Source organism: Xenopus laevis, chromosome 3S (assembly GCF_017654675.1).
Source record: "Xenopus laevis strain J_2021 chromosome 3S, Xenopus_laevis_v10.1, whole genome shotgun sequence".
NCBI classification, from domain to species: domain Eukaryota; kingdom Metazoa; phylum Chordata; class Amphibia; order Anura; family Pipidae; genus Xenopus; species Xenopus laevis.
This window is the reverse complement of record NC_054376.1, coordinates 73398247-73422143: the sequence shown is the minus strand read 5'-3', so window position 1 is coordinate 73422143 and position 23897 is coordinate 73398247. Positions and strand designations below refer to the sequence as shown.

At 40.1% G+C, this 23897-nt stretch overlaps 1 protein-coding gene across 1 annotated transcript in view; it reads right to left on the bottom strand.

The window, feature by feature from the left end:
* Positions 1–1934, bottom strand: part of pik3cg.S (phosphatidylinositol-4,5-bisphosphate 3-kinase catalytic subunit gamma S homeolog) — a 30003-nt gene extending 28069 nt beyond the window's left edge. The window contains exon 1 of the mRNA XM_018255783.2: positions 1542–1934. Within this exon, the coding sequence (XP_018111272.1) occupies positions 1542–1544 (3 nt within the window). The 5' untranslated portion in view covers positions 1545–1934. The remainder of the gene's footprint in view (positions 1–1541) is intronic.
* Positions 1935–23897: the final 21963 nt, after the last annotated feature.

Sequence of the window (23897 nt, the reverse complement as noted above, 5' to 3'; positions counted from 1 at the left end):
AACTGGGGACACATTCCCTCACCCCCACAGTGGGAAGAGGTTACAGATACGACACCGATTAACGTGTACCTCTGATCATGTGATCTACTGTATTGTCTGCCCATGTGGCTTATACTACATAGGTAAATGTGTTACATCTTTTAGATTGCGGATGAACAATCATAGATCAGCAATTCGGTCGGCGTTGGCTACCGGGAAAACTGAAATCCCCCTGGCCAGACATTTTGTGAACAGTGGCCACTCATTGCCATCACTGCGGGCAATGTTGATTGATTGTGTTCCCCCATTGAGAAGGGGCGGAGATAGGGGGAAGATCCTGCTACAAAAGGAAGCCCGCTGGATACGGACCCTGGACACTATCTCCCCTAAGGGGTTGAATGAGATGTATTCATTATCCTGTTTTTTATAATGAATTATAGGATGCCCTCCTCATCAGCTTTTACCAATTGGAATAGATTTTACGCTGGGAAACTGGTAGTCTGACAGCGCTGGCGTGTATCTCTCTGGACTTTTTAGAAATTTTTCAGAATTTTTCAAATTTTTCAACTTTTTGATTTGGATGATATGGCTATTTATTGCTGATTTGAATTTAACTTTTATATCACAGAACACTATTTGATTGAAGAGTTTTAATGTTTTAACTTTAATGTATATGTCTATTTATATGACATATGTTATATTAAACTAAGGCACTTATATTTTAATTATGCACTTAGCACTTTATAAGGGAGATAAAAAATTTTTATCTGCACATATTCACTTTTAATAGTGGTGTGGGATATGCTAACTGATGACACATTCTGAATAGTATGTTATCGATGGGGGTGATCAATTGAAATTGGAAGGTTTGTTGCATATGGATGGCGATTTTTGATTATGTTTAGAAACTGGTGGGATTGATTCAGGTTATAATGTAAGATTGCTTGACTGTATATTATCCAGATATACATTGGCTTTTCATGCTCTAAGAATGTGTCTGAAGTAGAGGGTTAAATTGAGATGTATCTACATAGTGGCTGTGTAGGTAATGGTTAAGGGTAATTGAATGATGATGTCACTATTGAAACACTACACTGATTGGTGTGAGAATTTTTAAATGTGTGATACTCACTTGGATACACTATCCTGATGACGACCCATTAAGGGTTGAAACGCGTAGATGTGAGCGGTGAATAAATCTTTATATACACTGATGAAATTTGCTGTGAGTGCTTTCATATTGGGCATATATATATATATATATATAAATGGCATCAAACAAGCTGAAGCACATATGTAATAACGCCACACTTCTATCTTTATCCCCACTCTCAGATTTAGCCTATTTATTGTGTTTATATGTCAGTCGGTTTGCGTTGTCATCAGAGAGCGCCTAGTTACTCATAATAAGGAAGCCTGACACATTGCTGTTATTGTTCCCAGTCCAGCAGCCCCTTTTCACCGTATGACTACTGATGTAACCACAAAGCACAGCAGATATCAACCACAAATACATTTTTGTCAAATCAAAGTCAGCACAAACCACTACTCTAACTACTTACCATATTCTCCCGCAGCAGCCTTTCCTTCTTATGTTTTCCTTCCGTTTCTGGGCTCTTTACAAACAGATAAACAGAAGACAGATAGCGCCATCTACTGGATCTGTCAGCAAACGAGCTGGCTGCATGTTTGTGCCATCACAAAACCAGTGTCACGTTCTGCTACTACTCTTAGGATACACACAAACACCATGCATGAGACGTAACTGAAAATACATGCACAGTGTACATTTTAGGACCTTCTGTCTGGAAATGTTTGCCCTTTTCCCCATCTAAAATATTTGCATTGCTAAGAAATCGCTATCACTCTTACTTTGTGCTGACAGGTCATGCCTAAACTATTCACCCTCCTGCGAGCTCCTTTTAATTTCTCCTGACAGGTCACAGCTTCCCCATTCATCCTCCTCCCTGTGAGTTCATCCCTAGCCCCTCCTCTAAGTGATGTCATGCCTCAAACCTCAACCTTCCTCCATCTTTTTTATGGGCTACAGAATTTTGTAAGATCTAGAGTTGTCAGGTACCTAGAAGGGCCTAGCCTCTCTAGGAATTCTTCTAATTTTGAGATTTCATTCAGTCATTACAGTCATTAGTAATCAAAACAATAGAGCTACGCCAATCATTGTGGAAGTCTTTCTCTGCATTGCTGCCATATATCGACCACCAGGACCAACTGCACAATTTCCTTACTTTCTTTCATCTAACATCCCATCCATCATATTAGGTGACTTTAATATACCCGTTAACAACATTAACAACTCTTCTGTTTCTAAACTTCTTTCACTAACCTCCTCCCTAGGCTTATCTTTGTGCTCAGACTCCCCCTCTCACTCCAATGGTAATGCTCTGGATCTCATATTTACCAGACTCAGTTCAACCACCAATTTTACTAACTCACCATTTCCCCATCTCTGATCACAATATGCTCACATTTCAACTCTCACTAACTCCCTCCTCACCCCCTGCTATTCCCCAAACACGTACTTACCGTGACTTGCAAGCTGTAGACATGTCACATCTCTCTTATTCCTTTGACTCTCTTCACTCCAATATCTCAGCCATCTCTTGTCCTAATGTGGCTACCTCTGTCTACTATAGTACTTTCACCACTGCCTTTAATGAGCTTGCTCCTATAAAAACTAAATGTGCTACCCAAACCACTTCAACCTTGGCATACTGTTCATCAGGCCCGCCATTATAAACCATGGGTCCCTGTACAACAGGGCCTGCTTTACAAGTTAAAAAAAAAATTGGAGCCCCTGAGAAATTTTTTTAAAAAAAAAAAACATTGGTGCCAGGGCCCCCCTTATAAGTTAAAAAAAATTGGGGCCCCAGAGAATATTTTTTAAAAAAAAACCATTGGTGGCAGGGGCCTATAGAGTATTAAAAAATACATTTGTGGCCAGGGAATTAAAAAAAACAAAAAAAAAAAAAATTGGTGTTCAGTTGAATTGAACTTGTGGCTTCAGGACTTCAACTTCACCTCCTTTCATGACTTTGGGTCATTTCGCCGCTTCAGAACTTCAATTTCAGCTGTTTTCGTGACTTCGGCTATTCAGCTTTTCAGGTCTTCGGAAGGGCAGCACGGCTTTTGCACTGTCAAGGGGGGCACGGCTCTTTCGAAAAGTGCAGCACTGCCGGGCCCCCTTCAGGCCCGGGCCTGGTAAAGTTGTACCCCCTGTGCCCCCCCTGATGGTGGCCCTGCTGCTCATACAAAAGTGCTCATTAACTTCCTTTCTAAAAGTCAGCACAACTTTTCTCTACCTGTAATACTCTCCTTTCCCCTTCCATGCACATCTGTCTCTGCTCAAGATATTGCTGAGCACTTCAAAAACAAAATTGACACTATCAGAAGGGACATTTCACTACTCAACACCCCTAGCCTTCAACCACCCTCCCTCCACACTCCCCAGTCTCTCCTCTGCTCCTTCACCCCTGTCAATGATGAGGAAGTCTCAAAGCTTTTGGCCTCTTCTCACATTACCACCTGCCCGCTTGATCCAATTCCCTCAAAACTTCTCCGCAATACCAATCCTTGTCTAATCAAAGCCTTAACTCACCTATTTAATCTTTCGCTCTCAACTGAACTGTTTCCTTCTCTACTAAAACATGCTCTTGTCACCCCCAATGCTCTCTTGATCCCTACAATCTTGACAACCTCCGACCTATCTCTCTGCTACCTTTCATCTCTAAACTTCTTGAGCGCCTAGTCTACAACCGACTAACCTCATTCCTCTCTGACAATAACCTGCTGTACTCCCTACAATCTGGTTTTAAGCCACAACACTCCACTGAAACTGCCCTGACTCGACTAACTAATGACCTTTTAACACTTGTTATCTGGTCCTTACCCTGTCTGACTGACTAGGTCTAGCTCTTTCCTTACCAGCTCTGGCTACTTCCCTGTAGTATATATCCAGCTCCCTTGCCTGCCCCGTGGGATTCTTGTGCAGTACTGGCAGCACCCTAGTAGCTGAGGGCTATGCCTGGCTGCTATATGCATAAAAGTATGCCTAGTTAGGAATCCAGATACTCTCCTGGGGTTTAGGTTTACCATATGTGACATCCAGCAGTCCACTTGGTTATCTACCATATACTAGCTCAAATGGCGAGAACCTAGTTGAGGCCTGTGGCACCTTCCTGAATGAGAACAAGACAAATGGTAGTAAACCGTTCCAGGTTTTTACATCTTTACCCACTACCTTGTTTAAAAGGGCTTTCAGAGTTTTATTAAATCTTTTTACCAAGCGATCAGTTTACTTCAGGATATCTGGTTCCATAATCCAATATAAATGTGTTGGAGCCCTCTAGTGGACTTTGGTTAGAAAAACTACCAAATCCATGGCAACCCTCTCACATGAAACCTCAATTATGGGAAGGGAAACCAATGGACCTCTGTAATGGGGCTTAGAAGTGGTTATCTGACAGTTAGGGCAGAAGGTAAATTATTGCTTTAAAGAACAGTAACATCAACAAATGAAAGTGTTTTTAATGAAAAAATAATGCAGTGTTGCCCTGCACTGGTACAACTGGGGTGTTTGCTTCAGAAAGATTATTATAGTTTATATAAACAAACTGTGTAGTTATGAGGGCAGTCATTCAAGCACAAGACAAATAGTAGATAACAGATAAACTTTGTAAAATTGCATTGTATACTACAGGGCTTATCTCACCTGTGTATCCTGTACATTTTTTCCTTTATCAGCTTTTAATGGCGGCCCCATGGCTACAAAGCAGCTTATTATACTGTATAAACTATAGTAGAGTTTCTGTGGCAAACACACCAGTTTTATCAATAAAGGCCAACAGTGCATTATATTTTCATTAAATGGGTTGTTCACCTTCAAACAACTAGTTGTTTTTAGATAGATAACCAGAAATAAGAACTTTTTCCAATGACTTTCTATTTACTATGTGTGACCGTTTTTGTAATATTGAAGTGTAAAATGAAATCTTTCACCTTCTGAAGCAGCTCTGGGAGGGGGGGTCGCTGTTCTAAATGGATACATTCAGTTGATACATTTGTTATATTTGTCCCTGCTGAGCAGAATCCCTGGGTTTCATTACAGGCAGCTGTTAGAATTGATACAATAGTTGCTAATACTCCAGAGATGCTGCTGAGAAATTTATCAACTAAATGTTGCAAAATTGTAACAGTTTAGAGTCTGCACCTGAGTTACTGAGATGCCAGACTCAAACACCAGAGACAGGGACATTCAACTTTAAACTTAGATTTTGGAAAAAGAGTAAAAAATAAATAATGGAAAGTAAGTGAAAAAATCTTTATTTCTGGGGAACAATCTAAAAACAACTGAATTGAAAAAAGTGTTTGGAAGGTGAACAACCCCTTTAATTTAATACACTTTCATTTGTTGGTGTTACTGTTCCTTTAACATATTCAAACAGGAGTACCTCCAGTTGTTCCACAACTTCACCTCTTATAATCCACACATGGATCTGAACACCTGGCTCAGAATTGGGTGCAATTCCTAATGAGGGAGACCTCTAAATCAGGTAACCTGTCAATGTCCTGTAATTCTTCAAGGTCAGCAAACCTTTCTAGGGTAAGGTCACCCCTATATATTCAGAATTACTCTTCCCATCCACAGTTTCCAAAATGGAAAACTCTTCCCAAAATAACAACACGGATTAGTGCTTTTACAGGCCCCATATGATAGTTTATAGTACCATATTGAGTTTCTATAGTAACCAGAGTAGATTTAAATGTATGCACAAATCCCCAACCCCCAGGTTCAGAAAGTCAATTGTATTTACCAAGCTAACATGAACCAAAGTTACCAAACTCCCCAAACTAGGAGAGACACTAATCAGTGTCCTTCTATGACTACCATGCAAACATTTTTACAAATAGCCTATATGCCTCTAGAGAAGCAAGACATATACAGTAAGATGATCATACAGTGATTTTAATTTCAGATACTAATCCACAGGCTCTGATGTTAGAGGTCAATTAGCAGCAAAATGACCAAATGAGCCAGGTAAGCCTTAACATTGTCTGCAGTGATATCTTTTGCAGACACTTTTGCCCTGCTGTTTGGGCAGTTATCTGTGCTAATACCAGAGTTGCACCTCTTGGATTCCATGCTGTAAAGCAGAGATTTATTTGATGTTGTTGCTCCAATGCAGCTTTATCTGTGCAATAAGCAGCGTGTTGATTTCCTTGATATTGTAATAGACTTTAACTTTAAAAGTGTCAGCCCCTTTAATCTTTTATCTTCACTTTTTCCAAGTTAAAGTTCATCCCATTTCATACCACCACCTAAAATACTTTCCACACACAGGCTGTAACTACTACACAGGCTATTTTCCCTCTCTGTTAATGCAAAGGAGTGCTAACTCTAGCTATAATCCTTGGGTGGAGCACGAAGCTGCTATAGATATTCCTTACTATCTTACATTCCTAGAACATACTCCTGACAAATTCTAGTCCTGTATCTGACTAAACCTTGTACATGGGGTGTTATGTAAGGTATCCCAAACCCAGAACAAACCCCACGCTTCCGCCTATAACAACCATCTTTTGTTTTGGGAGGAGCCCTCCACTACACAAATACCGCATGGGCCAGGGGCCACCATCCCCTGGCCCACATGCTTCTTTTGGTGGCAACCCTTGCAGTTCTAAACCCGGTTCTGCATGATCATGAATAGGCACCAGCGACCCCCCCCCCCCCATTTGTGTTATATTTTGTTATATAGCCAGAAGCGTAACTAGAGGGGGCGGGTCCTGGCACAGGACACACAGCCAGGCCCCCGCCCCCCTCCGTACACCCTGAAACTGGCCGGGAATATGCGCCGCACAGAGGCACGTGGACTTCGCGGACTGCCGGGGGGCCCTGAGGGGGTGCGGGCCCTGGCCCGCTCGCACCCCCTGCTCCCCAGGTAGTTCCGCCACTGTATATAGCTATATATGCTATATGTGACCTGCCATTCTCTACCCATGTCTTTAATTCCATTTGTTTTAGCTAGCACTGTATTTTGGTTTGCACGATATCACATCATTTGCTGTGATTACTATATGTAATTTTTTTCTTATGCAAAGATTTCTCATATTCATTTGTCTCAAAACTCTACCATTGTATTATGGTTTGGGTTTTAATCACTACTGTGGTGTGTCTGTATTGTAAAGTTTTTTATGAGTTACTATGGTAGCCTCGGTTTGGTGCCATTTTACTGGGGGGAGGGTTTTTAAGTGTTTATTTAATCAACACTTCTGTTTGTTTTTCCCTGAGGAAGATCACACGTGATTGAAACTTTGTAAATTTTTGTTTGCAATAAATCACTTTGGACAGTTCCTGTAATGTTTGGTAGGTGTCCCTACAAATGTTTGCTTCATTTGCACTCAGGCAAGCTGATACATTTGTATTGGGAGTGCTCCTTTTTGTTACTATATATATATATATATATAATATATATATATATTATATATATAATATATATATAGTATAAATGTATAAGTAAATATTGTCCTTTTACCCTGAGCCACCATTTTGGGATAGTTTATGGAGATCACGTTACCAGAAATAATGTAGTTTTAACTGTAACAGGAAGAAGTGTGGGAGTAAAAGACAGAACCAAGGGCAATGTTCCCTTGGTTTCACATGAATCGTAAAACTCATGGACGCAAATTCACTAAAGCGTGAAGCGGCTAATGCGAGCGCAAATTTGCCAGTGTGACGTCATTTAGTTACTTAGCCAATTTACTAACGGGCGCTGGCGTAAATTTGCTAGCAAAGTGGACCTACTCTAGCGTGATTTAAAAGGAAATGAGGAGAGCACTCTGCAAACAAATTAATGCTGTGGTTATCCTTTTATTAGTCTCTAGCATTACTTCGCACCCTTATGCCAGGCAAAGTTGCTCTATGGCAAAGGGATGTAACTACGCTAATTCACTAATTTGCGCATTTTACTGAACGTTAAATTAAAAAAAAATTCTAAGTCCCAAAAAACGCTGGCGTCTTTTCCTTTTTTAAGGGTGATAGGCTGAAAAAGATCGTAATTTTTTTTGGGGGTACCCTCCTTCCCTCCACATTTCCTAACATATGGCACCTAAACTATACAGTGGGCACATGTATAGGGCAATATAACAACTCTATTTTATTTTATGAAGCTTTGCCAGGCTTGTGTAGTGTAATGTATTTGCTGCTACATATACGTCCATTGTACTTTAACTTGGCGCCATATGCAAATTAGGCATTGCTAGTGTAACTTCGCTTTGCTTGACGAATTAACACTAGCACAACTTCGCTACCTTTCGCCTCCCTGAGCGCAACTTTGGATTTTAGTGAATTAGCGGCACCCTGGCGAGCCAAAATGCAGCGAGCCTGCGCTAGCGCAACGCCGCAGGTTAGTGAATTTGCCCCATGTTCCCAGGGGGTTCTTAAAATGGCAAGTTTTTTTTAATTTAGGATTACTCAATGCCATATACTACAAAAAATGTATTTATATGAACATGGTTCATATAAAAATAGTTTATTTAGATAAAGCAGGGTTTTTCATATGAGCTGTTGTATGCAATATATAGTGAATAAAGTACCCCCTCTTGTAAAATATAAGGATATTATAAGTTACCGAGGAGTTTCATGACCATATAAAAACACGAGGCCGAAGGCCGAGTGTTTTTATACAGGTCATGGAACTCCGAGGTAACTTCTAATATCCTCATATTTTGCAACTGGGGGTACTTTATTTATTATAATACACAAATTTCATTGAGTCATGTGACAGAAATGACATCACAACTCACCGTTTATAACTGATGACATCAGAACTCACCGTTTATAAGGATATAATTTACAGGATATTCATGGCTTTTGTGTATTATATTTGTTTACAGCTCTATATTGTTTGGGGGATATAGTTTTCCTTTAAATACAAAGACTTTTGCCTAGCAACTAGGGGAATAGCAGTTGTAGGGGATTTCCATCCATAGGGACTGTTAATTTTAAGGGTTTATTAATATAACTCCACAGTAACAAAACCTACACAAAGTGCTTTTTGGTTTTGGAAACCAGCCACACTCCACACTTCTGTTCTCTTTCCATACAACTCTAGACACTCTTGGCTCACACTGGGCTCACTCACTTGGTCCGTGGCTATGCCTTTCATATCGGAGATTAGTTTTGAGTCCTCTAGTTAGGCATTTTGAGACTTAATATATGTAATTGCTGGTAGCTTGACAGCTTTTGAGAAAGTGGCTTAGTCCACGAAACGCTTCAAGCGTGCCTTTGGGATACATGGTCTGCTTATCTTTTTAATGAAGATTCAATAAAATATGGATTTTAACGACTGCTGGTGCTCCGTGTTTAATATATCCACTGGTAGCTTGACATGGACAGCATTTAAAATTGTATTTTTACTTTTTTTTTTATGCTGCTGGATAAATTGTTAAAGACTTCAATGATTTACTAACACAGCACAACATGCTGAATAATATGTGAATGTTTACACTATGACTTCTGACTATAAAATTATTTTTATGATCTGGATTTATTTCATTTACTGGATTGGATTCAGATTCATTGTTTTTATTTCACTTTTTTTCTTACATTTTCTTTTCAATTTTTGCAGCCTTTGTTTACTTGTTGCACTTTAAGTGATATCATTATGACATTATTTTCACAGCTTCCCATCCTTTGTGTTTACACCTTTTCTTTGCTTGGATAAAGGCTATTGTGTTGGCCGAAAGGTCAGCCTCCACGAATAAATTCTCACCTTGATTCAGTGAGTGCGACCTACCTTTTGTTTCCTATATATACTGTATATATGTGTGTGTGTTACAGGCCCACAGTGTGGCTGTGGCAACAGAGCCAAAGTTACTGATGTGCTGCTTCTTCTCAACTGTTTATTACATAGTTAGTTCACAATATCCAGTTTTGTTATTAGTTGCCCTTTTAACTCATATGTCACACAATAAGCTGACCTATGTTGTACACACTTTCTCAAAGAAGCAGTGCCGGATTCGCTGGGCGGGCGCCCCTAGGCCATGCGCTCCACGCGGTCCTAGCGCCCGCCCGCACTACCAGACTCTGGCGCAAAAGCGCCAGCGTGTGAGCGCTGAAGCACTGGGGAGCACAGGCGGCTGGGCGGCATGCCGCCCCCAAAAATGTGCCGCCCTAGGCCCGGGCCTATGTGGCCTCGCCACAAATCCAGGCCTGCAAAGAAGCTAACATTTCAACATTGTACTTGTGCCTTTTCCCATTGCTTCACATTCAGGGCAAATCAGCATAGGCTACAGATGAGAGTCTCACCAAAGCAGTGGTATAGTATTTAGTATAGTATATTGGGCAGCTTGAATATATTGCAATATATGGACAAACAATCCCTGTTTTGTTTAAAGGGTAAGGCAGTTTTGATAGCAAAACGTCTCAATATCTTAAATATATTGATAATAGGAGTGCAGATGACTTCTTGTACTTGTATGTATGTATTTTGCGGTTGCATGCCTCGTTGCACACCCGCTTAAATGTTTTTAAAAATTAGTGGTGAACACAACTTTCCATTGTTTGTTATATATATGTATGTCTGTTACAGGTCCACAGTGTGGCAATGGCAACAGTGATTCTGTAATTGAAAATGAGTGGAGACACAGAGCCAAAGATACTGGCGTGCTGCTTCATTTTCAACACGCTTTCTAAAAGATGCTAACATCCAAACAACATTGTACTTGTGCCTTTTCCCATTGCTTCACATTCAGGGCAAATCAGCATAGCAGTGGTATAGTATTTACACACATAAGTGTACTTCACTCACAGTAATGCCATTATTCCAATTAACTAAACACACAATATAAGATATCTATTAAAGGAACAGTAACGCCAAAAAATTAAAGTGTTTTAAAGTAATGAAAATATCACCGGTAAACAGATCTGTTTGCTTCAGAAACACTACTACAGTTCATATAAACAAGCTGCTGAGTAGCAATGGCAGAAAAGGGGCTATATGGCACTGGTTAAATAGTGGATAACAGATAACACCATTATGTTCCACAGAGCTTATCTGCTATCTGCTGTGTAACCTGAGCCTTTTCTCATTTGAATGGCTGCCTCATTGCTACACAGCAGCTTATTTATATAAATAATAGTAGTGTTTGTGAAGCAAACACATCAGTTTTACCAGTGCAGGGCAACACAGCATTATAGTTGTATTACTTTAAAACACTTTAATTTTTTGATGTTACTGTTCCTTTAGTATCTAACTGATTTACAGTATACTTGCAGCAATAAATCAGTTTAATATACAACCTTCAGTCATATTTTGAGACTAAACAGGCTGTAAAGGACATACCTGTTAAAGAAAATGAGTGGAGACACAGAGCCAAAGTTACTGGTGTGCTGCTGCTTCTCAACTGCCAGAACAGCAGCTCTCTGTGTCTAAACTCCCCCACGGTGTGGACTTATGAGTGACCCCTATCAGTGGGAGTGTGAATAGATTAATCAAATATAGAATTAGGCTAGTCTGATGCACACATACATATATTCACATAAATGTGACCTCATATTTACTGGGGACATGTGTGTGTGTATATATATATATAATCTCCAAAATATCAGCACTCACAATAAAGTTTACACCATGCCTGGGTGCACGCCACCATCTGAAATCCACACATCATCTTGAAGAAGCCGCACTCACAGGACTTATGAACAAACAAGTAATTTATTAAGAATCCGTCACTTACGTTTCGGCTGTCGCACCAGCCTTTCTCAAAGTCTATATATCCTCTATTTTGACATTCAACAATATGTCCTCTCTTGTTATCTCTTCTATTTCTACCCCTTCCTACTCCTGAAAGGGCCTGTGAAAGTATTTCAATTGACTATTTTGTGCAGCTAGCTATTTTTTCTGATTTCAACATGATATTTGTGGTTGTGGATAGATTATCCAAGATGGAACATTTCATTCCTCTGGCAGATCTGCTTTCCACTGCTGTTACCACTGAAGTTTTTATTAAGGGGATCTTTTCTCCATGGTTTGCGAAATTGATAGAGGCTTTTCGTTTACTTGGAAATCAATTTGCCACAATTCAGCCTTTAATGTCTACTGCATTCAATACCCTGGCCAATGGGCAGACTGTATGTACTAACCAGACTTTGGCAAGTATTTTTGTTGTTATTCATTTTATTATTATTATTATTATTATTCAAACTCCTTTTTCTCTAATTCTGTTTTCCATCCTATCTCATTACGATGACTTTATGAAGGATCTGTTCTGGCAGCACAACCTTAGGCGGAGGGTGATTTTATTGTTTGGGTAGGCTAAAGATGGACATAAAAGTTAGATATTGTGGAACACCAACCATCAAACACAGGGGATGGTGTGCAGGGTCAAATAGTTAAACATATGTCAGAAAAAAGAAAAGAAAGAGATGACCCATGTAACTGCACCCTCCCATCCATAACAAGCTTTTTCACAGATCGGGAGGGAAATCACTGTGGGTGAAGGGGTTGGAGGCTCTTTTGGATCCGAGGGCCAGCATTGGTAGCAGATCTAGGCTTTTATGTGCCTGAGGCACACTGTAAACATTGTGTTACGATAACGGCCTTGGGTCACCGACATTAACGACACAAGTACACCTATCTAACCACTCTATAGGGCAAACGTGGCTAACGCTGGCGAAAATTCACCAGTGTGACGTCATTTCGGCACTTTACTTATGGTCGCTTATGGTCGCTGACATAATTTCACTAGCGATGGAGATAGACTCTGGCGTAACTTCGCACTCTAACGCCAGGCGAATTTCGCTCTGGCGAAAAAGCGTTACTATGCAAATTCACTACATTTTTTATTTTACTGAATGTTACCTCTTGCGCCAGAGTTTACTTTGCCAGCTCAGACCAGGCGAAGTGCAATAGAATAGATAGGAGTTTGTCAAAAAAAAGTTTAAATTTTTTCTAAGTCCCAAAAAAACGCTGTCGTCTTTTCCTTTTTACAGGGTGATAGGCTGAAAAAGATTGAAATTTTTTTTTGGGGTACCTTCCTTCCCCCCTACATTTGGTAACATATGGCACCTAAGCTATACTGTGGGCACATGTGTAGGGCATTATAACAACTCTATATAATTTTATTAAGGTTCCCTGGCCTTGTGTAGTGTAATGTATTTGCTGCAACATATACTACGGCCATTGTACTTTAACTGCACGCCCTATGCAAATTTGGCAACGCTAGCGTAACTTCGAACTGCTGATTGTATTATCGCTAGCGCAACTTTGAAAGCATTCGGTACCCTGTGAGCAAATTCGATCTTCGTGAATTAGCGTTGTCCAGGTGAATTATGCCTGGCGAAATGTTGTGATGTGCATGAAGATGGCGCTGGCGAATTGTCACAGGTAAGTAAATTTGCCCCTATGGGGAGGGATCTCAAAGTGGGTGAAGGGGTTGGCACTGTAAGTGGTATCCTCTGGGTGACCTTGCCTTCGACTATACTGGGGCATATTGAATATGCTAAATAGTCATTTCGATTATTAGTAAGTTATATAGGTGCAACAGCACATCACCAATTTAACCCACCTATTTGCCTGGTCGATCAGCCTCCTGCTGCTAACCGATATTTTAAAGTTGCACACTGGACATTGGTTTTAATGTTGTATTAAAAATTTTGTTTTAATTTAACCATTTCGCATTGGTTAATCTACACATTATATGAAAAGAAAGACTGGCACATTCTATGACACACCAGGCACATTTTACACACCAGTTACTGGCACCCCAGGCACAATATAGACAGTGTATAAATAGAGTATACAATATATGCAATAGAAGACAGCGGGTACAGACACAGGCACATTAACTGACACAAGACACATATAACATCAAAGGAAGTGAAACACTAGGGTTAGGATGCATCCTGGCTAAATGAATTGTTAATTTGAATTATAATAAATCCTTAATAAACAGGCCGGCCCGGATTTGTTGCGAGGCCATAAAGGTGCGGGCCTAGGGCAGCGAAATTGTAGGGGTGGCATGACTCCAAGTGACATAGGGAACACAGCGTTCCCTAGTGCCCATCACTACTGTGCCGCGACTAGAAATTTGGCCCTGTAAACAGGTCAGGATAAATGCCAAGTATCAATTTCATCAGTTATACCATCAGAACCTATATGAGGAAAAATGAAGTGCTAATTTTATATAAAATACCCTCAGGAAAAACAGTAAACATAGGACATATTTTATGTACATGATCCTCAGGACATATCAGGATAATATATTTGTATGAGGGCTCCATATGAACTAATACATAATAAACAAAACAATAGAATTGTAAGAAAAACTACAAGTAAAAAGAAAACCATAAAAAAGGAAAGGTTTAATCCATGACACAAGGGTAACAACAGGGACTGGAACAGCAGCTGCTGTAGGTGACCTCAGAATGTATATTGTACCTGTCAGTGTTCTGGAAATCACTACAAATATTCTCTTAGTATGTAGCTAACCGTGCAGGTCCCTCTCATCGGTCTTTACATCTGGTGCCTCCTGTCTGTAAAGTTTTCTGAGCCCCGCCTACTTCTGTCGCTGATTGGATCATTTTAATGTCTGTACAGACAGCTGTGCTCTGATTGGGTAATCTGCAAGCAGTAAGAACCAATCAGTGTGCAGTGTTACTACAGCATCGATCTAGAGGCAGGACAGGAGCTTTCTACTGCTGTTTAAAGGGCCAGTGGCATTCAGCAACGGAGCAGGTTTTCTTTAGTTTTACGTGTCAAATAGGTTTGGGGAGGCTTAGCCTTCCCTAGCCTTAATGAAAATCTGTCCATGGGAATACATACACCAGGTCCCCCCCCCCCCCCCGATTACCAGACTAGTAAACCAAACATGAGTGTAACCATGGCAAACAAGCAACGGAAGATACAAGTTGTATCATGGAACACTTGGGGACTAAATATCCGTATTAATTGGTCAATAGTTTTGGATTATCTAAAGAAATCAGGAGCGGACATATGCCTGCTCCAAGAAACACATCTAACGGGACAGAGAGTGTTAGCACTAAGAAGGGCCTGGGTGGGCAGCCTATACCATGTGGAATACTCTTCCCACTTTAGGGGAGTAGCAATTCTCACTAGAAAAGGAATGGGCCTTGGGGTGACGGACCTCCACACAGACCCAAAGTGTCGGTACCTAGCCATAAAATGTCAATTATTTAGCTACTGTTTTATAATTGTTAATGTGTATATCCCTCCTCCTATCTCCGCGACACTTTTGGATGAAATCCTGACTCGTATAGCAGTGGATGTTAGTGAAAGAGCCACAAGAAGTGACTGCCGTCCCTAGGTTAGTCCTGCCCTTAGGTGAGGAGATACAAGACCCACAAGCAATAGCGAATGCTTTTGGGGAGTACTATAAGGAACTATATGGCTCTAGAATGGATCCTAACCCAGGGCTACCGGAATACCTAGCCCCCATTCCATTTCCTAAACTAACTTTGGAACAAGCGATAGCCCTCGAGGCCCCTATAGTTAAGGAAGAAATTGCTGATGCTATAGCCAGTTTCCCTAACAACAAGTCCCCTGGCCCTGATGGAATCCCAATTGTGTGGTATAAGGCAAACACAAAATCTCTTGCTCCAATTCTTGCCTCTCTCTGGAACACCACCACAGAGATAGGTGAAATGCCTTACTCCTGTACTCAGGCGGTGATAACGGTTTTATTAAAGCAAGGCAGAACTGATCAGTGTTGTGACTCCTACCGCCCCATCTCACTGCTCAATGCAGACGTTAAGATCTTTACCAAAGTTCTTGCTTCCCGACTTAAACTTATAATTGAAAATCTCATCCACCCAGACCAAACTGGCTTTATGCCAGGGAGAGCTACCGATGTCAATATTAGGCGCTTATATTCAAATATGCAAACACATCATGATAATGAAGGTACCAGAGTGGTAGTCTCCCTTGATACAGCCCAAGCGTTTGACACAGTTGAGTGGGCTTACCTTTGGGAGGTACTGGCCCGCTTTGGTATTGGTGATAGATTTATTAGGTGGGTGAAGGTAATTTACAAAGCACCAGTGAGCCAAGTTAGAGTTAACTCATATCTCTCACAGACCTTCGAGCTACATAGAGGTACTAGGCAGGGATGCCCTCTGTCTCTGGCTATAGAACCCCTGGCTATTCAGATCCGTAATAATAGGGACATTGTAGGCATGAAAAAAGAGGAAAAGACATCCCTGTATGCCGATGACATGTTAGTGTATCTGGCTGATCCTGAGGCATACTTGTCCACCCTGCTTCAAGTGGTAAACAAATATGGGACAGAGTGAATTGGGAGAAATCCACTATCTTCCCAATTGATGAAATTGCCACTCAGGACCAAACTCCATCTCAATTGAAATGGACCACCTCTTTTAGATACTTAGGAGTGATCGTCTACAGAGATCCTGCTAATTATATACGGGATAACCTGGAATCAGTTCTCCAGGAATACCGCAGGAAAACTACCTCCTCAATTTGCCTCGCTCTTTAGTGGGGAGAGCCAACATTGTCAAAATGATTTTCTTGCCGAAATTCCTATATAAATTACATAATGCCCCGATATATTTATCCCAACGATGGTTCAAACAAATAGATAAAGTTACCAGCTCCTTTATTTGGGTGGATAAGGCTCCCCGCATTCGTTTAGCAGCTCTTCAATCTCCAACTTCTAAAGGAGGTTTAGCTCTGCCCAATTGTTTGCTCTATTATCATGCCTCCCAACTGGTATATGCCTGCTGGTGGCTAGTGCCAGACTTAAATAATCCAGCCTTGATGGTTGAGGCGGCGAGTGCTTCCTCAATGGAGGCCCTGGCTAACCACTTGTATAGGGGTCCACACTCTGCCTTCCCGCACACCACTTCAATGGCTCCAGTCATGAAGATCTATGACATATATATGAAAAAATTATACCCGCGCCCAGAAACATGGTCTCCGGGCAACCCCCTTTGGGAAAATCCGAAACTCCCACACTTTAAACAACTCACTGATGCAGGACTTTGGGCCTCCTTGGGTATTAAGTATCTGTTACAAATTGTAGAGGGTGGGCAGCTTAGGTCCTTTCCGGTCCTCAAAGAGGAGCACCAACTACCAGCTAGAATGATTTTCCGATATATACAATTGAGTCATGCTTTTCAAACACAGTTTCAGGTTAGACCCCTCAATATAACACAGTGCTCCCTCAAACGATACCTTAGGTGACCTGACCTGCAGAAAGTGGTTTCCTGGATATACGCTATATTATTAAAACCCTTGGACTCTCAATTAGAGAGGGTGCGTTTAAAATGGCAGGCTGACATTCCAGGAATATATGAGGAGGCGTGGAATGAGGTCTTGGAGCAAATTCCGATACTTAATATATCTAATAGGGACAGGCTCATTCAGATCAAATTCTTTCATAGAACTTACCTGACGCCCCATAGACTAGCAAAGATATATCCGGGAACCCCTGACACCTGCTATAAATGTGGGACAGAGGCAGGAACTCTGTAGCATGTCTTTTGGGAATGTGCTCATATGCAGAGGTATTGGGGTAAGGTCTTGGGTTTCATTCAGAACAGTTTTGCGCTTCCTCAAATTCTTTCCCCGGAACTTTGTCTAATGGGACTTACAGAGCCTCTCACTCTTCCCCCGCTCCGCAGGCAGTTCTATCCAGGGTCGGACTGGACATGGGGGGGCCCACCGGGTAACTATACTCCGGCCCCCCCGCGCGCATGCGCAAGCGGCTGGCTGCTCGCCAGCGTGCATGCGCAAGCGTCTGGCCGCTCGCCAGCGCGCATGCGCGAATGTCTCGGCGCACGCCGGTGCGCATGCACAAACACCGCGCATGCGATACCGGCAAACAGATTAATTTTTATTTGGGGGCCCAGACATCGGCGGAGGGGGGCCAGAACATTGGGGGAGGGGGGCTGGGCCGGCGGGGGCCCATGAAGGCTGGGGCCCACCGGGTTTTTTCCCGGTTTCCCGCCAGCCCAGTCCGACACTGGTTCTATCTGCAAATGCTATACTTTGCAAAAAAGGCTATTCTACTCACGAATAAAGACACAAATCCCCCCACTTTGGCCAGGAGGAAATCACTAATTAATGATGTCTTGCCACTGCAAAAGGCAGTATATCTAGCTAGAGGTTGCCCTGATAAATTTCAGGCAATATGGGGTGAATGGATTGACTTGCCGGATACAGCAGCACCATGCGTATGAATGTGGGTGATATCTGATTTTCCCTTTATGCAGCCTTAAGATGTATGCAATTTGATACAAGTGTATAAGTATGCATTAAATGACCTAAAGTGATTGTACTGATGTAAGACATTGCAAATGTTTGTTGTTTAATTAAAAACTATTAAATAAAAACTTTTTAAAAAAAAAATCTATAATCATATCATTGGAAGAATTTTAAAAAACTCATACCACAGTAGGTGGACTTTTTAAAAAGTGAAACATAAAGCTGTAGAATTACTTTGCATTGTACTCCAGCAAATACCTATACCAACCAGGGGTGGTAATAGAAAAGTTCAGTTACATAGGGAGGAGACCAATTGGATTGAGCCTTTCATTACAATTCAGTCTAAATAAACCTTGGAGTTTAAAACCTTGTCAGAATGCCACCACTAAGGTCATATTGAGTCTAAAATTAAATTGTGTAATGGCTGGCATTGTAATTATCCTGACCAATAAGCACAGATGTGCGAAATATGTTGGCGCTATATAAATACATGTTTTTTTTCCAAATCCGATCAGGAGAGGGGACAGGCCTGGCGGGGGCCCATTAAGGGTCGATGCCCACCAGGTTTTTTCCCGGTGTCCCCCCTGGGCCAGTCCGACACTGACAGGAACAGAAACAGGAACATTGAACTTTACACTTAAATTTGGGGAAAATGGTAAGAAATAAAAGATGGAAACTGGAAAACAATCTGAAAACAACTCATTTGAAAAAAGTGTTGGGATAGTAAATCACCTCTTTAACTTTGGTATTTGCCCATATATATATGTATATATATATATATATATATATATATATATATATATATATATATATATATATATATATATATATAGATATATATATATATATAGATATATATATATATATAGATATATATATATATATAGATATATATATATATATATATATATATATATATATATATATATATATATATATATATATATATAATATATTACAATGTAGGTCTCTATAAAAAATATATTGCATAACCAGCTCATATGTAAAACCCTGCTTCATGTAAATTAACTATTTAATAAAAATATAGTTTGTAGTAATATGTGTCATTGGGCAATCCTAATTATAAAATTACCATTTTAATAACTTAAGGTCACCCCCTGGGATCCTATAATTAATGTTGCACATAAACAAACCAAACAAGCCATACATGTTAGGTAACATGAGTCAATTAACAGACAAAGATCTGTGTTTTACTTCCATACTTCTATTACAGTTAGAGCTGCATTATCAATTTACAAGTTTGAATCTCCGGAGCGTTGTATTCCCAGTCTAGCGATCACTAGGGCTCTCCATTGCCCGCTAAAAAGACAATATCTAAGATTGGATTGCTGTATACCTCAAAAACCACAGATTATTGAGGGGGGAAAAACTGAAAAATACAAATAATATAGTGTGGTATTTTATAAAAAAATTGTGACACCCGTGGTGCTTCTTATATTTTTAATTTGTGCTTAGTCAGATATCCTCCATAAGTGAAAAAATAGTATCCAATAAACATATGGTGATAATTAAGTTAATAAAAAAATTGCAACAAAATGAAAAATTTTAAAAATGGAAAAAATACAAAAGAAATACATAAAAATACAAAAGAAGTGAAAAATGTAATATGTGCTTTGTAACACAATTTAATTCGAAAGCAATGGAGATTAAAGAGATTGTGGAAAAACATTGGAATGTATTAAGTCTGGATAGAGAACTAGAACCAATTCTCCCCAATAAAACAAAAATTATTTTTCAAAAGGCCCCAAGTTTGAAACAAAAATTAGTACATACTTGTAACAATAAAAAAATTTAAAAAAAGGAGTACAAATTCCAAGGCTTTCTTCCCTGCAGCCTCTGCAAGGCATGCAGGTACCTTCAAAAGTAAAAAAAACTGGGGAAACCTTTCAAATTAAAGAATTAATTAAGTGTGAAACAGTAAGGGGCCGATTCACTAAGGGTCGAATATCGAGGGTTAATTAACCCTCGATATTCGACTAGGAATTAAAATCCTTCAACTTCGAATATCGAAGTCGAAGTATTTAGCGCAGATAGTTTGGTCGAACGATCGAAGGATAATTCCTTCGATCGAACGATTAAATCCTTCGAAACGAACGATTCAAAGGATTTAAATCCAATGATCGAAGGAATATCCTTCGATCAAAAAAAGTTAGCCAAGCCTATGGGGACCTTCCCCATAGGCTAACATTGACTTCGGTAGCTTTTAGATGGCGAACTAGGGGGTCGAAGTTTTTTTTAAAGAGACAGTACTTCGACTATCGAATGGTCGAATAGTCAAACGATTTTTACTTTGAATCCTTCGATTCGAAGTCGTAGTCGTAGTCGAAGGTCGAAGTAGCCCATTCGATGGTCGAAGTAGCCCAAAAAAAACTTCGAAATTCGAAGTTTTTTAACTTCGAATCCTTCACTCGAAGTTAGTGAATCGGCCCCTAAATGTAATATACGTATTGGAGTGCCCATGTGGCCTCCAATATGTGGGAAAGATGACTAGGAAATTGAGGGAGAGAATAGGAGAGCATATGAATTATATATATAAAGGAAACAAAAAACACTCCGTATCCAAACAATTTTTATGAAAAACACAATAAAAATCCAATAGGCCTAAAATGGTTCGGAATAGAGAGGGTTAATCTGGAGACTGGAGAGGAGGGGATTTGGTTAACAAAACACTACAAAGAGAAAGCTGGTGGATAAATCCCTGTCCCCACAAGTTTTAAATGTTGATTTTAATCTTAGGGCATTTTTAGTATAATGTAACTATTTTTATTTCAATGTAACAGTTTTTCATTGTAATAGGATGTATGCTGTTTCAATGTAATTAATTGTGAGAAATTAGCGATTCAGACTGGGAAGTGTGCAGGACTAATAAAGTTAGGATTTGTTTGGATCATCGTGGGCAATAAAAAGTGACTAGTAGGCAAAACGCTCTAGGATGAAGCCAGCCGACGAAACACCTTAGCGAGGACTACCAATTTTGAGAGCTGCGGAAGCTTTTCACAAACATGCGCAGTGGATGGTAAAAGACGCTGAGAAACCGGGAGCAGCATATAGAGACTTTTATGCGGATTTTATATATATGTGGTTTTACCAAGAACATCTGTGAGTGCATTTTAAATATTTATTAAAGTTATAAAAGTGCTTCTGCACATGTCACTTTTTTTGTGCCCAAGCAGGGAACAAAGAAGATCGGGAGTGGAGCAAATCATCTAATATATCCAACGCCTGCATTAACTCATGTCCTGTGAGTATAATATAGTATATAATATAGTTTTAAGTTCTGGTTTTCACTAAATTACAATACAAGCCTTTAGCAGCACTGTGAAGTGTGGATCCTATTTTGTCACTTTTTTCAAATTTTTTTCTCTTTTTTCTTTTAATTAATTTTTTTTTCTATTTTTTCCATTTACCAATATTTCTGAAAATGTCTGTAAAATGTTTCCCACATAACAGTGCAGAGTAAGCATAGTGGAGCTTGTGGGCGCCATCTTCCGGATTGCGAGTCTTCATCTGTAACTGAGCGACGTACTGGCGCATGCGCAGTTGGAGCAGTCTTCCGGAGCATACCGACTGGGCATGCACCAAAAGTGCCAGAAGTTTCATAAGAGGACCCGAATTGACGAAGAGGGCCCAAAAAAATCCAAAGATTCGTAAGATGTTGCCCACAAGCTCCACTGCACTTACTCTGCACTAATATGTGGGAACAATTTAATGGACATTTTAAGACCTATTTTGGGTTGAGTTCTCCTTTGAGTTTTTACCCCTTTTGAGCCTTGGATTTTTTTTTTCAACGGGAGACAAGCAGTGAATCTATATAGTGTAGCATCTCTAATAAAATAGCACGGCAGCCTTTTTGGTGTTTTACAGGTGATAACTCAGTAGATACCGTTGTGTTATGGGTCAGCTTTAAAGCAAAGATAGGTCAACCTTCCCCCAAAACAACTTTTAAAGTAAAGCAAGATAACCCTACCACCCGTTAATAATGGATGGGTACTCACAGGATCAAATATTATTGCCTTCACTGCATTTAATTGCTAGTAGAACAGATTTGCTCCTTGTTTGCTGGATTCCTGCAGGACATTTAGTGCCGAATATTATAAAATACCTTTTTGCAAAACATATTTAAATTAAAAATGCACCACCTTCTACTGTACCTTTAAAAGTTCCCAAGTTTATATGATGTATTTCTCTGTAGGGTTACCTTCTGGTGCCATCACAGCCTGACACACATCATCTTCGTCAACCTCCTCAGAGGCCAATATCTTCCTCCACTTTATATGCTCTTTAAGTGGAAGGTTGACCTAGTCTTGCTTTAAAGCTGACCTTTAACATATTGGTGTTTACTTAATGCAAAGAGGGTAAGCTTGTCCTATTAATTTAATATAGTATAGGGTGCTTAATTAACACCTGTAAAAAAAGAAACACAAGAAAAGGGTGCTGTGCTATTTTATTATAAATACTACACTATATTAAAAATAGTACATTATTTACTGTTTGTCTGGCCTTAAACCTAGTGTGCGCTGACCTTCATTTAGATATTTGGTGTCTGACTTGGAGGGATACAATTGTGGGATGACGGGGAACTGTAAAATAACTGGAACTTTGGCAACTATTTTTATATGGACTTATTTTGTTTCTGCTCACAGTGCCCACTTGTGCCAAAGAAAGGACAAAAACACATTGTTTTTGCTTGGTGGTTGCCAGCAGTAATTTCTGCCTCGCTTACAGTATTTGACCAGCACCATTTACCCACCACTGTATCTGTAATAAAATTCTTGGGGCCACCACTCTGTTTGTCACAAACTGTTTGGGACAGTGTTTCATGAAATGCAGGAGCCATAGCATGTTTATTGATCCAACCATGTAAAAGGGCATATTACTATGCTATGATCATCAAACTGGTTAATCTTTTCCTCTTAGAGCAGTGGTCCCCAACATTGAGCCACATTCAAGTGTAAAATAATGTTGGAGTGCAACATAAGCATGCAAAAAATTCCTGGGGCTTCCAAATAAGGGCTGTGATTTGGGTATTGGTAGCTCCTATTTGTACATGAAACACAGAAAAAAAGTGCCAGCCTTTGGTCTAACCCAAGCTGTGGTGTTGACCAGCTACTAAAAACACCCTTGTGCCAGCGCTCGGTCTAACCCACATTCTTGAGTTGACCAGCTGCTATAAATGATAAAAAGCCAAGATTTGTACACAAAAAGAAGAAGAAAGGTTGCCAGCACACAGTTTGCTTTTAAAAATAACAAAAAACGAGGTGTTACTACCACACGTTGGCCAATTTATGTACATAATTTGGCCAAAGTGTGGTACTAACACCTATTTTTTAAGGCAAACATTGTGCTGGAAATTGTTCTTGTTCTATTGGTAGCTCCTATGTTTACTTGCAGCCAGCAAGAGGCTCTATTTGCCATTACACCTGGTTTTTATGCATCCAAACCTTGCCTTTAAGCCGGTAGAGGTTGGAGAGTAACACATTGCTCAGGAGCCACTGGTTGGTGATCACTCCCTTTACTTTCTGCCCTAAGAGCTTTCCACTGTTGGGACACAAGATTTGGTTCTGTTGATAATTTATGATTAAATGATATCACAATCCTGCAAAAAGGGTTTGGATTCACTAGAAGCCCAAATTGAAG